The sequence below is a fragment of the Vigna radiata genome, chromosome 11, assembly GCF_000741045.1.
Source record: "Vigna radiata var. radiata cultivar VC1973A chromosome 11, Vradiata_ver6, whole genome shotgun sequence".
Classification (NCBI taxonomy): Eukaryota; Viridiplantae; Streptophyta; class Magnoliopsida; order Fabales; family Fabaceae; genus Vigna; species Vigna radiata.
This window is the reverse complement of record NC_028361.1, coordinates 17311508-17326821: the sequence shown is the minus strand read 5'-3', so window position 1 is coordinate 17326821 and position 15314 is coordinate 17311508. Positions and strand designations below refer to the sequence as shown.

General features: G+C 35.1%; 1 protein-coding gene across 1 annotated transcript; it reads right to left on the bottom strand.

Annotated features, from left to right (window-relative positions):
• Positions 1 to 394: 394 nt before the first annotated feature.
• On the bottom strand, positions 395 to 6448 carry LOC106776887 (protein decapping 5). The gene is made up of 8 exons (XM_014664353.2): positions 6189 to 6448; positions 4158 to 4258; positions 3757 to 3828; positions 2670 to 3677; positions 1534 to 1605; positions 1143 to 1331; positions 924 to 1034; positions 395 to 851 (listed from the first exon to the last, which is right to left on the bottom strand). The coding sequence occupies exons 1-8, from the start codon at positions 6334 to 6336 to the stop codon at positions 672 to 674; spliced, it is 1881 nt and encodes a 626-aa protein (XP_014519839.1). The 5' UTR covers positions 6337 to 6448; the 3' UTR covers positions 395 to 671.
• Between the last annotated feature and the right edge of the window lie 8866 nt (positions 6449 to 15314).

Here is a 15314-nt window from a genome sequence, read left to right as displayed (position 1 = left end):
TTGAAAAGCTACATTTAAGATTTAATTATGATAAAAAAACTAGTTGAATTAATTCTGATACATAATAACTATTTAATTTTGAGAAATAATTTGTAGATCATAAAATCAAAGGCTTCTTTAATAGTAATAGTAGCAATTATTTGAAAAATTGGCTGCTTCGCATGCTCCCATATAAAAAAGATTGTCAAAATCTATGAAAACTACAAGCATCCATCATAAAAACAAATTTATCCAAAGTTCATCATGAGTTATAAGTGAATTTCCTCTGAAAATACGTTTAACAATATTAAGTTTATAGTAAAAATCAAGAAAAACATTAATGGCGGAAGCATTGAACACCAAAATCACAGATAATAATTGTAGGGCTAAGAATCATTTGGCACCCCAGCACAAATGACTAAGCAAAAAATTGTCTGAACTTCTCTGCCTTTTTGATATAACTAAAATAAAATGGTGTACAAACATGTTTCCACCAAACCAGGTAAATTTGGTAGAGGTGTAACAAGAGGCATGTAACATGCAATACAAAAAGTTCTTACTTATTATTCTTCTGTTAAACAAGCACAGGCATGTAACCCAGCAATGAAGCATAATAATAATCCCTAACATGAGTTGGAGGCTACCTAGGCTCTTGCCCTCCATCATCTCCATAACTAAACATTACCTGCCACCTATAAAGCTCGACCACCGCCACCACCACCACCACCACCGCGAGCCCTGCCTCGTCCAGAATAGCCATATCCATATCCATATCCTCCTCCTCTTCCATAATAACCACCACGCATTCGTCCACCACGACCAGGGCCACGGCCACCTCGGCTTCCATGGTACCTCACAAAATCACCAAACGTCTGCACCACAAATCAGCAAAAGAATTTGACATTGTCCCCAGAAATATGGAATCCACTAAAGAGAAAAATTACCTCAGTATCAATCTTGACTTGTTCAGAGTATCTAGTCCTTCCATTTCGTGAAGTATTATCATGCACGTTGGAAGAGAGCGAGTCAAAGAAGTCATCCTTGTTATAAATAGGCTGCAAAAATCATGAAAATCAGAGTCAAAAACACAATACAAAGACTAAAAACCAAAATCATTACGTGAAAACTTGATACATATCAAGCTGCAAACTCGATTATATTACCTTAACCTCAAGGTTCGATAAATCACTATTCTCTTCATCTTGGTAATCTTCATCATACGCTATCTCTTCACCATCTTTGTCTTTTGAGTGAGACTTGCTTTTACCAAGATGACCCCATACTTCATCCTTTCTGAATTTCTCATTCATTGCCATGAAATCAAAATCTTCAGTGAATTGTGTGACTGGGCCCTGCAAGCATTAATAATTTTCATTTAGCTAATCCCAATGGTCCAAAAATTGTTTAAAAAAGAAAAAAAAAACAAAAAACAAAAAACAAAAAACAAAAAAAAAAAAAGAGGGATAGAGCATGTTGTTTCATGGTAGATATTTATAATAAGTGACTTGAGAAATGACTACTTTATAAATGAAATAGTAATTTGAATGTTGTTACCCCAGTTCCTCTTCCTCTCCCGCGTCCTCGGTAACTATAGTTATGATGAGTTTGAGTAGGAGCTCCACCAGGCTTAGAAAAATGCAACCAAATGTCAGAAGTCCATCTCAATCAAACAAATAAACTTTAAATACAATAACTAACATAATAAAGCATTCATGCGTCACTTGATGCTAGTTTTATTTGATAAAAGCAAAAGACATACAAATTAAGAAACAATCATCAATCATTACAATTTATGTATGGAAGCTGACAATTAAAACCATACACAAAAGAAATCAAATCCTACATTAATTCTCCGCAAAATAAATGGAAAAGAATACAGAAAAGTTTATCAGCAGAGAAGAGTTTGCAGACCATCTAAATTACAGAGCACAATTTCAACATGTTCCTCATTAGATCAAAGCCTAGCTTAATGTATAGGAGGAGAGCAAGTTGCCATGAAAGATCAGAGGGAAAGTGTCATGATTTTCACATTTACAACGTTTAAACTTGTCAAATGCATATTCAACTTGGGAAAACTGATTTTGCTTAAAAAATAACGTTTGGCTTAAATTTTTAAAACACTTTCGCTAAGAAGTGAAAATATATAACTTCTGCATAGGGCTGAATATTTTGTGCCATACTACGGACTTGCTTTTTAGATTAAATTTTCAAATGTAAACCACTTTCTTCAAACTTGGTACAATATGATTCACGGCAAACAGCTTTAGAATTTATTTTTGCTTCCAGTCCAACATGATTTTAGTAAAAATATAGGTTTTTTTTATTGATGTTCAGTAGTGTTATTTTGCCTCCAAACCTAGGTTTAACAAGTGACAAAACTCACTATGCCAAACCTGCTTAATGCATCCAAACAAAAATCACTTACCTTATAAGTCAAATTTAAAAAATTAATTACATTCATATAGAATTTTGCAAATGCTCAACCAAACATGCACTTCATTCTAACCAAAATCAGGAAAATCTAAAATCATTTACAACTGTCTATCCATGCACACCCTAAATACCTTTAGAGGATGAGATTATTCCAATTCATTAACAAAACCTCCCCCATATTACGATATTGTGTGGAAACATACAAACATATAAAAAAACAATAAAAAGAAAACTAATAGATCAAGAAGAGAGGATACCCTGTGATTGGGTCGTGAAGTTACTGGCAAAGGCAGTATTGGTGGTTGAACATCAGTAGAAACTGGCAGAGATGACTCAGAAGATGACATTGATGATACCTGAACCACTTCAACATCCTTATGAGGTGCTTGTGAAGGCTGAGCTGAAGTAACTATTGATGGTCCAGGCTGCAATAATTGACCTGGGGTAATCAGAGAAGGGGCTGATGTTTCTGTATGGATAGAAGTTGATGATCCAATAACTGCAGGAGACAACTGTGATCCAGTTTGATAGGCTAAGCTTGAACCTGAAATTGCATTTGGTTTGCTATTGATGGGTGGCACTATAGCATTTATTTCTGGACCAGAATTAGTCAGCGAAGTCAGTGATGGTAAGCTAGCAGCTAACATGGTTGCTGAAGTTGAAACATTGGGTATCTTGTTTGTTACTGATGCTGGCAAAATTTCAGAAGCAAGCGTTGCAGAAGGNGCAGGAGGCAAAGCCGAAGGCAAAGCAGATGGTGCAGGAGGCAATGCAGAAGGTGCAAGAGGCAAAGCAGAAGGTGCTGGGGCAAAATTAGACGGAGGAAACGAAGCAGATGTTACACTAGGGGTAGTAGTACTCACAGGTAGTAAAGATGATGGTAATTCTGGTAAGTTAGAAGATACAGTAGGTAAAGAGTGACTAAAACTGGAATACTGCATAGGCTGCTGCAAGGAGGAAGGCATTGATAAACCAGGTGGAGGTCGAAGCAAAGATTGTTGTTGCAATTGAGGAAGCCCATTGGGAGTACCATAATATCCTTGCCAATACATTGGCATAGCAAGCCTACCACCATTTGCATTTGGAGCAGGCGGAGAAGCTCCCCATGATCCTATGTTCCCTCCAGGTTGATACAAAGGTAAGGGTCCTTGAAAATTTGACCCAGGAAGTCCATGCTGAGGGGTATGAGAGTTAAGATCAGTCAAAGGTCCACTCACAGCAGAAGGCAAACTTGTAGATGTAGTGACAGGATGAGGATAATGAGACTGCAGAATGCCATACCATATAATTAGGAAGACATTATTTAACTGATTCATTATTTACACGAAAAGAAATTTCATTAACCTGAATAATAGCTGGGTCATTGTTGACTTGTGGAGGAGGCTGCACAGGTGGAGAGGATTTAACCTGTAAATCCTGCAGAAAAAAATAAGACATGTCTCAGCTGATCTGGTTTATATATAAAATATGTGAACATCAATCAATCAATATTCCATGCAGTAACATCTATACAAAGCCTTTGTAGGTTAAGATTAACTCAAAACGGATAAGAAAAATTGGATCAACCTTCTAATGTTCCATCTACTGAATCAAAGATTCTAGAACCAAGTTGTACCAAAAACGTTTCTTCACAAAACTCACTCAATTTACATGCCACTATTCCTAAGGTACTCTCAATGAAACCAGGTACAAATACATACTTATTTACAAAAAAAAAAAAAGTGTAAAAATCACATGCATAGTACCTTGATGTCAGTACCACGGAAAAGTATATACTCATAAACCTTGTCACCAGGGGGAATTTGTGGTCCATCCTTTTTCCTTCCTTCTGTACCAAAAGATCGCACTGCAACACAAAAAAAAAAGTGCCACTTTATCCATCCAACCCATGATACTATACAACATATTTAGATGGTAAAACTAGAAGCTGCAATAATCCACAGTTTTATGAAAACTATTGATCAGAAGTCCTGATGATTTGAAATTCAATCCAAGAGCACAACCATTATAAATACTACATAAACTTTCAATTGTACATGACTTGACTTCCAAGCAATACACACATAGGAAGCATATCAAGTGAGAAATAGGTATCATGCCTTATAGGATAAAAGAATAACAAATATCGAACACTCAATCACATTTATATGAAGATTAAAGATAAATCCACATACATAGATAGAAAATATGCAAATCTTACAATTACCACACAACAAATGTAGCTGTTGTGATGGGAGAGACCTAATTCATATCAAGAACCCACAATTCCTGTGTAGCAGTCATGCCCTATATATCTTGCAATAGGGCTGTAGCATTGCATAACACTATGCAATCTTCCAAGAATACTATGTACAGGCTGAGAAATCAATTGATATATACTTCAGAAGAGACGCACCAAAGCTAGCTAGTGAGGTGGATGAGCCCAAGTCCACATTTAGAATACCCTAATTCCAATACAAAACATAGCTTGCAACATAATCGAAACAAAAAATAGCCTAAGAGGTGTGTGATACAGCACTCCCAGGAGCTGTGCTTGTCTGCAAAAGCACACGTGATTGCCACAACACTGCACGTTTAAAATAACAGAAATCTGAAAGCGCAGAGCAATATCTGAGGGAGAGCAGGGAAAAATGAGGGTGAAAGGAATAGAAACAATACCAAATAACATTGAAGATAGTGCCCGAGAACAGATCAAGGCCAGAAACACCGGGAAGGTGTCAAAAATCATTAGAAAATGCTGGAGATCGCACCAAATATAGTGGATCGTGTTTCAAAATAGGGTTTTATTTCAAACCTTGATTAAGGGAAGTATAAAATCACGCACATGTCTCCCAAAGTAAACCTTAAATGACACTATATTATGGAGGTTAAAGACGGGCTTCATCCAGACAATGTTGCGGCCACTAATGCTACACAAGACTGCGATTCAGAACCCTCCAGACATGACACATCGTGGAAACACAACAGGCTAAAATGGTTATAGATTGCGTAAAACACCACAACATCTCTATAGCGCGTGATTGAATATCCAAGAATACAGATATATACGTAAATTGCCAATTATTATTCTCTCACTAACATTAAAAATTTAAACATAAGAGGGAAGCATATGAATTTCCATTCTTTAATCCAGTTTGGCCTTAGATTTTCATAAATCTATCAGCACTGGAGTATCTGAATTTTGCTTCTTTAAGTGTCGCACGGATATCGACTTAGGGACTAATTTTTTTAGTTCACTATCTACTCCTTGCATTTATGGATCAAAAAGCTTTCCATTAACCCGGAATGCAATAACTAAACAATCCACAAAAGCAAGCAGCAAATAACAAAATAAAAAAATTACAGGAACCAAACGTAAGCCTACGTCCATCTGAGAACCTTATCCAAACAGTGAAAGAAGTTAAACCCGGATACTGCAACAGAGATAGATTAAAACCACATGCCACGCTTAATTGACAAGTAAAACATGCAACCCAGATGCTGCAGGGATAAAGACACATAAAGACCATTCTCAATCTCTTAGCAGAAAACCCATGAACTATCACAACTTCAGAAAAATCCTTCCCTGAGGCAAGAATTCATACCCCAGTAACAAAGCCCCACCAGAATTCAATAAAAATAAAATAAAATAACAAACAACAACAACAAAGATCAAATTTTGAGGGTGAATTCAGAGATCTGAAACGAAGAAAACAAAATTAAACTGACAACAAACAAAACCCAGAAAGGATTAAGCGAAATTGGTCAGAATAAAAAAGTGGTTAGCATAAGAATACCGTTTCTTAGGCCAATACTGGACTCTTCTGTGTTGATGTTGTACAGAATGCCCTCGTATCTGATTTCACTCTTGGAAGTTAGGCTTATCAAGCTCCCAATGTAGGTATCCGCCGCAGAACTCGATCGAGAAGCGCTCTCGGACGCCATAACCGCGAGCGAATGAGGTTAGGGTTTGGGTTTTGGGACCCCTTTTATGAAGCCCCTGTTACAATCTGTTCCAACTTTCAAATGTCTCTGGGGTTGATGGGATGTGAATGAAATGATGCACCTTTTATATGCACAAAATGTATAGTAGTATGTGAATGGGATGACATGCTATGTGCATGAGATGATGTTATAATTTACATTGTATATTTGTAATGATGTAATAATGTATGGTAGTCTGTGACTAAGATGATGTAATAACATACATTTTGTCTTGTATGAGTGTTGTCCTAACAATACATTTACCCAAAAAGATCTCAATTAATATTATAAGAGTTGGTATGAACACTATTTATTATTTTTTTAAGTTACATTCCAATTGAGGATATGTATATATTAAATTAGAAGATTTTTTATATTATCTATTATTAATTATTTATAGATTATTATTTATTGATTATTAAATGCCAATTACTTTGGTAATAAATATTTTATGAAAGTTTTAAATTATTATTTAATGGATTGATTAGGTAAAACAAAAGACAAAAGACACTAAGTTTTTTTTTATTGAATTTAAATTCCTGAAAAATCATTCTTTAAATTTTTTGTTTAAAACACAACTTTTTAAGCATGAGATATATACAATATTGCTTGCAAAATATAAATTTATAAAATATTAAAATCACGAGTTAACGTACAGTTTAAATATAGAAGTTTTCGTGTTTGATTAAAATAAGAAGATAAAATTTATAGTTTAGTTATACTCCATATTTTTCTTGATGTGTTTAAATTTTTATTGTTGTTTATTATTGTTTAGAATGCAAGTGATAACTTTATTTTATTATATAATTAAATCTTATCATAATATATAGGTTGTATTTAAAAATTTACAAGCAATTTGCATCTTTCTAGCTTTTAGATACTTGAGAGACTCATGATCCGTGTATGATGAATTCGCGAGTCACCAAATAATATTTCTTATGTTTTAAGCGCTCTAATAAGGATATATAGTTCATTATCATAGGTAGAATAGCTCAAGATAGACCATCTAAGTTTCTCACTAAAGTATGTCAAAGGATGGTCTCCTTGAATCAACATAACTCTTATTCTTACCCTAGATGTATTGCATTCTAGTTCAAAAATTTTGGAAAAGTCAGACAGAATTATAATAGGTGCATGAGTTAACTTAGTTTTTAAGGTCTCAAATGACAAAGCTTTCTTTTCACGCCTATCAAATGGTACATTTTTCTTCACAAGCTCATTCAAAGGATTAAAAATGGTGGAGAAGTTCTTAAATCTTCTATAGAAACCAGCCAAGCCATGAAAACTTCTCACTTCTCCTATTGTCTAAGGGGTAAGCCACTCTTGTATAACTTTGATATTTTCGGGGTCAACATGCACTCCTTCTTTTCCAACTTTGAATCCAAGAAAGATTACATTTTCTTGACAAAAAGTACACTGGTTAAACTTGGCAAAAAGGTGATGTTCCCAAAGAAGAAGCAAAACTTGCTTAATGTGGCCAAGATGTTCTTGAAGACCTTTGTTATAGATTAAAATATCATCAAAGTAGACTACAATGAACCTTCATATGCATTCCCTAAGGACATAGTTCATTAACCTCATGAAAGTGATAGGGGCATTGGTCAAGCCAAATGACATGACTAACCATTCATACAAACTAAACTTGGTCTTGAAAGCGATTTTCCATTCATCTCCTTCTTTAATTCTTATTTGGTGGTAACCACTCTTAATATTAATCTTGGTGAAAATGTTTGTCCTATGCAACTCATCTAACATATCATCCAATCTAGGAATGGGGTGCCTATGCTTAATGATTATGTTGTTGATGGCCCTACAATTTGTACACATTATACAAAACCTATCTTTCTTAGAAACCAACAACATTGGCACTACACAAGGACTTAGGCTCTTTTGTATCCACCCTTTAGGAACAAAGTTTTCTTAAGATTTGAGTATGTTTTCTTTCAAGAGTTGATATGTCTAATGAGGAGTTGTGGGCGAATATCTTTGTTGAAACATAAGTATATTATTTCTTTGATGTTATTTTAATAAAGTGTAAAATATGTTTCGATATGTTTGTTGGATTGTGATATATGTGTGTTTGATAGTGCTAATGTGATGGGTTAGCTTGTTGATAGAAGGGTATTCTAGGATTGAATGGTTGTGGGTTCAATTCTAAGTACGAAGAGAGTTAAGAAAAACCTTTAGTTATTTGTATTTTTGTTTAAGGGCAAAATGGTCTTTTATCTTTATTGATTATTGTAAAAATTAAATAAAGGAGGTGTAAGAAGTAAAATCATTCAAATAAAATAAAATAAAATAAAAAGATAAAGGCTGAATGTGAAATAAAGAAAAAAAGAGATTTGGATAGATTTTGTTTTTAAAATTATATTATTATAAGCGAGGGAATAATAAAGATAGGGTTTACGAGTGATTACAAATACTAAGATATAGGAAAATGGGGAATTTATGTAGAAACCTTACATCAAAGAGAGAAACATAGAGAAAGAGAAAGAAGAGAGACATTTTTGGGAGAGAAGAGAAAAAGCTGCAACAAACCTTAGTAAAAGGGAAGATTTGTGGTGTTTTCGGAGTATAGATAAAGTCCTAGTATTGGCCAAGATATGGGGAAGCTTACATTCGTTTGCTTGTTTGTTGTATGTTATACATTCTTGATTCTCTTGCACGGAAATTCTTGTTTTGATACATGCTTATATGATTGTGATTATGATTATTTGTTGTTATTGTTGAGGAAGGGTTTATGTATGCATGATGATAAGGTTTATATCATGTTTGTGTTGGGTTTTCCCCATGAAAGTATGTATGTTTTGTTGGGTTATCCTATGATAATATGTATTGATGCTAAGGGAGGACAAATGTATGTTGTTTGGGGGTTTTACCGTATAAATATATGTTATAAAGAGTGGTATGATGATCATATGTAGTATGTTGGGTTTGTTTGGGTTGTAATCTGCATATTGATGGGTTTTGGATGATTTAAGTGATGCAATGTACGTATTAGGGTTTGTTCATAAGGGTATGTGAGACTTGAATGCATGCATGATGTATTGGGTATAGTCACTCGTGATTTAGGGTTAATGTATGTGTGTTATGAACACTTGAATTTTGTCCAAGATGTGTTTCGATTCGATAATAATCAATTATCACTAGTTATAATCGATTATTTGCATAATGGTTTAGAGTTTTGTTTGAGAATAATCGATTATCTTGGATGATAATTGACTATCATTTCATATGTGACGAATATGGGAATTTGATGTGTTATGGCCACTGAAATAATCGATTATCTTAAGTGATAATCGATTATCATAGTGTATTTTGTGTAACTGTGAAGTTCTTGGGAATAATCAATCATCACTTGTGATGATCGATTATCCCAGTGCATTTTTTTTTTTGTTAAAAATGACGATTTTGATGAAGAATGGACATGGATCAAGCTTAAGGAGCTGTAGAACGTGGTGAAAATCAGAGAATGATATTTGTGGCTAGGTTTAAGGCCAATCTTGACTTGTGTTTGAGATTGAAGCATGAGTGGGTGTTAGGATGTACCTGAGTGTGTGGTTGAAAGCATAAGAGTGGGGGAGTCTACTTGTTGTACCCAGTAAATCCTGAGTTTATCTTCAAATAAATGTTTCCTTTTGCCTTGTGTGCAAATGAAGGGTTGTTCGGGTATTGAACCTTCCTTGTGTGAGAGTGATGGTGTTTTTTTTTTGTCCTTGTGTGGTAGGAATACATGTTCGTTAGCTGGATTGCACTACTCTAGAGATTTGTAAGGGAGGATACAAATGATTTGTAGGGGAGGCTACAGATGGCCTGTAGGGGAGACTACATGTGGGTGAGGTAAGGTACAAGAGTGAGACTGATGTTTTTTTACTGTGATGTTTATGATTTTGTGGAGGCTCATGGTGGTGGTCACGATGAGATTATTCATGAAGGTGGTACACACGTTGATGATCGTAATGACAATGATGCTTTAGAGGAATGTCATGATGATATCAAGTGGTGTAGTTAGTATAGGTGTTGTTGAGAGGATAGACAATTAGTCTATGTTTATGATGCTATTGATAACATTGAGGACCGATGGTCGATGATCGAGTAATTTAAGATGATTGAATTGTTTGTGTTAGTATATTAGGAATTTAATCGTTTTAAGATGATATAAATGTTTTTAAAACCTTCACCATATATATTTAATCGTGCTTATCATATTTATGCGCTTTTAAGTTCACTGAAACATTAAAGTGAGTTACTCAATACATATATTTACAAATTAAACAAGAAATGGTTCTCGTTTCATAAAAATACTTATTTAATAGTACTTAAGTGAATAAATATTAAATGGAAAAACTATTGTATACAATTTGTAGTGTTATTCTTTTCCCTTGTTTTTGGACTTTTATAAGTTGTAGGTTAAATAGATTCGATAGTCCCTATTTTTGCTGTTTTCCTTCAAGTAGGTCCCTCTATTTCCAAATTGATGAATGTGGTCCCTATTTATGCAAATTTCGAGCAATACAGTCTGTGCGGTTAACTTCTCTGGATGGCGTCAAAAGTTTTGGCTGAGGTGGACTTAAATGATTTTTTAATTTAAAAAAAAAAAAATCCCTGCCACATCACCACCCTACACGTCATCATCCCATCTCCAGACAACCCCTTCCCTCCAAGAACCTAGCCGCCGCATCATCCAGCACCGTCACTGCCATCCTCGCTAGCAGTCGACGTCTCGCGAAACAAGAGCCCAATCTCCACCGTAACAGTCACCTCTCCACAGAAGGTGGATGAATCCGACGAGCCCTTCGTGAACCCCAGCAGCAACGCCAACAACAAGCTAGGTCGAAGGCGCCTTCCACTTCTCTGAATTCCCAACCTCACTACCTCCACCACTTCTCCATTTTTCGCATCTCCATTATTTTATTCTCAAACCGCGACAACACACCCATAACACACACACAGTTTCAATTTCTTCTGCTCCTGCCAGACCAAATTAAAATTAAAATATAAGGGTAGCACAAATGTTTGATCTTTTGATGTGAGAGAATGAAGAGCACAGACCTGACTCGCTACTTTTGAAGGAGCGTAAAGTAGACCCATAGAGAAAGAGGTGTAGAATGTTATTTGTTATTGGCTCAGAGAAAAAAATCAAACAAACAGAACCATAAATTCTTACAAGAATTTAATGTCTTCGGAGTCACGAACCATCTGGAGAAGAAGAGGGGGTTTCCCATTGTCACTATCTGTTAAAAATATATGTTTTCCCATTTTACCAAAAACCCCAGCAACACGAGACATTGCTTTCTCCAGAGAGTAAAATCCACAGAAGATAGGAACCTGAAGCATACATAAGTCCAAAAACTATGTCATTGTCTTCACATAAAGTCATTATCAACTCATAATAAGCCACTTCTGTGTATAACACGGTCTTCTATTTATTGTTTTTGCTCCCTTAGTTTTATAAATAGTGATACAATTTACTTTAAGAAAAACATTTCTCATCGCAGGCAATAAAGCTACCAAAGAATGACCTGTTTACGACCTCTAGAACCAAGGTGTGGCGTTGCAGATGTAATGAAATTTATGGGCTCCAGTCTTGCAATTTTTCCTTCATATTTTCTATCAAGACATTCTTGATCTGAAACATGGCTCCACCTTCCCTAGAGAGGAGCGCCGTCAAGGAGGAGTGCTGTCAGGGAGAAGCGCCGTTAGGGAGGAGTGCTGTCAGGGAGGAGCGCCAGAAGTTTCGTCTGGATTGACCATTGCCGGAAAAAAGATGCGGTGTTGGTCATTTTGGTGGAGAAGGTGGAGGTGTCTTGTAATTTTCATATTTTCATAAGCATTTTTTTCTCTTTTACAAGGATAGATTTTTTTGTCGTAAAATATTAATTCCACCTGTTAACATCAGTAAATGCCACGACGGATTAAAATGCCACTTCATCTAAAATTTTAACGCCGTCCATAAAATTTAACGATAAGGACTTTAATCATTCGATTTTTCATAAATAGGGACTCAATTGAGTGTTTTCAAAATGTAGGGATCTACTTGAAGAAAAACAACAAAAATAGAGATCACCTAATGTATTTAACCTAAATTGTATGGAGAGTCCAATAGTTCATAGGAGAATAATTATCTATCTACACACTTAAATAAAATTAATGCAATTAAATATTGTTCCTAATTAATCTAATTCAATTTTTTCACATATAAGAAAAATATTTATTATAATTTTAATATATTTTAAGAATTGATGTACATATACTAATATATATTAAAAAAGGTTTAATTGCTTCTTTTGTCCCCAGTTTGATTGAAGTGTGTCAAATTCGTCCCTTTTTAGAAAAATGTCAATTTCGTCCCCATATAGAAAAAATTTGTGTCAATCAAGTTATCTCCGTTAAAAATCATTTCTTTCAAAACTCACTTTATCCACTGCAATATCAGAGATCGAACCCATGAAGTGATTATTATTCAAAACTCATTTTAAGTTTTTAACACCATTAGTTTGTATTTAATAGAGATAACTTGATTGATACAAATTTTTTCTGTAAGAGGACGAAATTGATATTTTTCTAAGAGAAGGACAAACTTTACATACTTTAACCAAACTAGGGACAAAAGAATCAATTAAACCTATTAAAAAATTTGGAAAACACATTAAAAAAAATCCTAATAATATAATTTGTAACTGATTGTGTTATAAACGAGTTATTACATCGTTTATATTGAAAGCTAAGATCAAATATAAAACTCAAACCCTAATGCATCGTCTGGCTCACACATCCCATCACCTGAGTTGAAATTTCAGACCGATTAGATTAAAGAGGCTTCTAACGAGAGGCCCAAAAACCCAAATCCTAATCTGATTCGCTCGCGGTTATGGCGTCCGAGAGCGCTTCTCGATCGAGTTCTGCGGCGGATACCTACATTGGGAGCTTGATAAGCCTAACTTCCAAGAGTGAAATCAGATACGAGGGCATTCTGTACAACATCAACACAGAAGAGTCCAGTATTGGCCTAAGAAACGGTATTCTTATGCTAACCACTTTTTTATTCTGACCAATTTCGCTTAATCCTTTCTGGGTTTTGTTTGTTGTCAGTTTAATTTTGTTTTCTTCGTTTCAGATCTCTGAATTCACCCTCAAAATTTGATCTTTGTTGTTGTTGTTTGTTATTTTATTTTATTTTTATTGAATTCTGGTGGGGCTTTGTTACTGGGGTATGAATTCTTGCCTCAGGGAAGGATTTTTCTGAAGTTGTGATAGTTCATGGGTTTTCTGCTAAGAGATTGAGAATGGTCTTTATGTGTCTTTATCCCTGCAGCATCTGGGTTGCATGTTTTACTTGTCAATTAAGCGTGGCATGTGGTTTTAATCTATCTCTGTTGCAGTATCCGGGTTTAACTTCTTTCACTGTTTGGATAAGGTTCTCAGATGGACGTAGGCTTACGTTTGGTTCCTGTAATTTTTTTATTTTGTTATTTGCTGCTTGCTTTTGTGGATTGTTTAGTTATTGCATTCCGGGTTAATGGAAAGCTTTTTGATCCATAAATGCAAGGAGTAGATAGTGAACTAAAAAAATTAGTCCCTAAGTCGATATCCGTGCGACACTTAAAGAAGCAAAATTCAGATACTCCAGTGCTGATAGATTTATGAAAATCTAAGGCCAAACTGGATTAAAGAATGGAAATTCATATGCTTCCCTCTTATGTTTAAATTTTTAATGTTAGTGAGAGAATAATAATTGGCAATTTACGTATATATCTGTATTCTTGGATATTCAATCACGCGCTATAGAGATGTTGTGGTGTTTTACGCAATCTATAACCATTTTAGCCTGTTGTGTTTCCACGATGTGTCATGTCTGGAGGGTTCTGAATCGCAGTCTTGTGTAGCATTAGTGGCCGCAACATTGTCTGGATGAAGCCCGTCTTTAACCTCCATAATATAGTGTCATTTAAGGTTTACTTTGGGAGACATGTGCGTGATTTTATACTTCCCTTAATCAAGGTTTGAAATAAAACCCTATTTTGAAACACGATCCACTATATTTGGTGCGATCTCCAGCATTTTCTAATGATTTTTGACACCTTCCCGGTGTTTCTGGCCTTGATCTGTTCTCGGGCACTATCTTCAATGTTATTTGGTATTGTTTCTATTCCTTTCACCCTCATTTTTCCCTGCTCTCCCTCAGATATTGCTCTGCGCTTTCAGATTTCTGTTATTTTAAACGTGCAGTGTTGTGGCAATCACGTGTGCTTTTGCAGACAAGCACAGCTCCTGGGAGTGCTGTATCACACACCTCTTAGGCTATTTTTTGTTTCGATTATGTTGCAAGCTATGTTTTGTATTGGAATTAGGGTATTCTAAATGTGGACTTGGGCTCATCCACCTCACTAGCTAGCTTTGGTGCGTCTCTTCTGAAGTATATATCAATTGATTTCTCAGCCTGTACATAGTATTCTTGGAAGATTGCATAGTGTTATGCAATGCTACAGCCCTATTGCAAGATATATAGGGCATGACTGCTACACAGGAATTGTGGGTTCTTGATATGAATTAGGTCTCTCCCATCACAACAGCTACATTTGTTGTGTGGTAATTGTAAGATTTGCATATTTTCTATCTATGTATGTGGATTTATCTTTAATCTTCATATAAATGTGATTGAGTGTTCGATATTTGTTATTCTTTTATCCTATAAGGCATGATACCTATTTCTCACTTGATATGCTTCCTATGTGTGTATTGCTTGGAAGTCAAGTCATGTACAATTGAAAGTTTATGTAGTATTTATAATGGTTGTGCTCTTGGATTGAATTTCAAATCATCAGGACTTCTGATCAATAGTTTTCATAAAACTGTGGATTATTGCAGCTTCTAGTTTTACCATCTAAATATGTTGTATAGTATCATGGGTTGGATGGATAAAGTGGCACTTTTTTTTT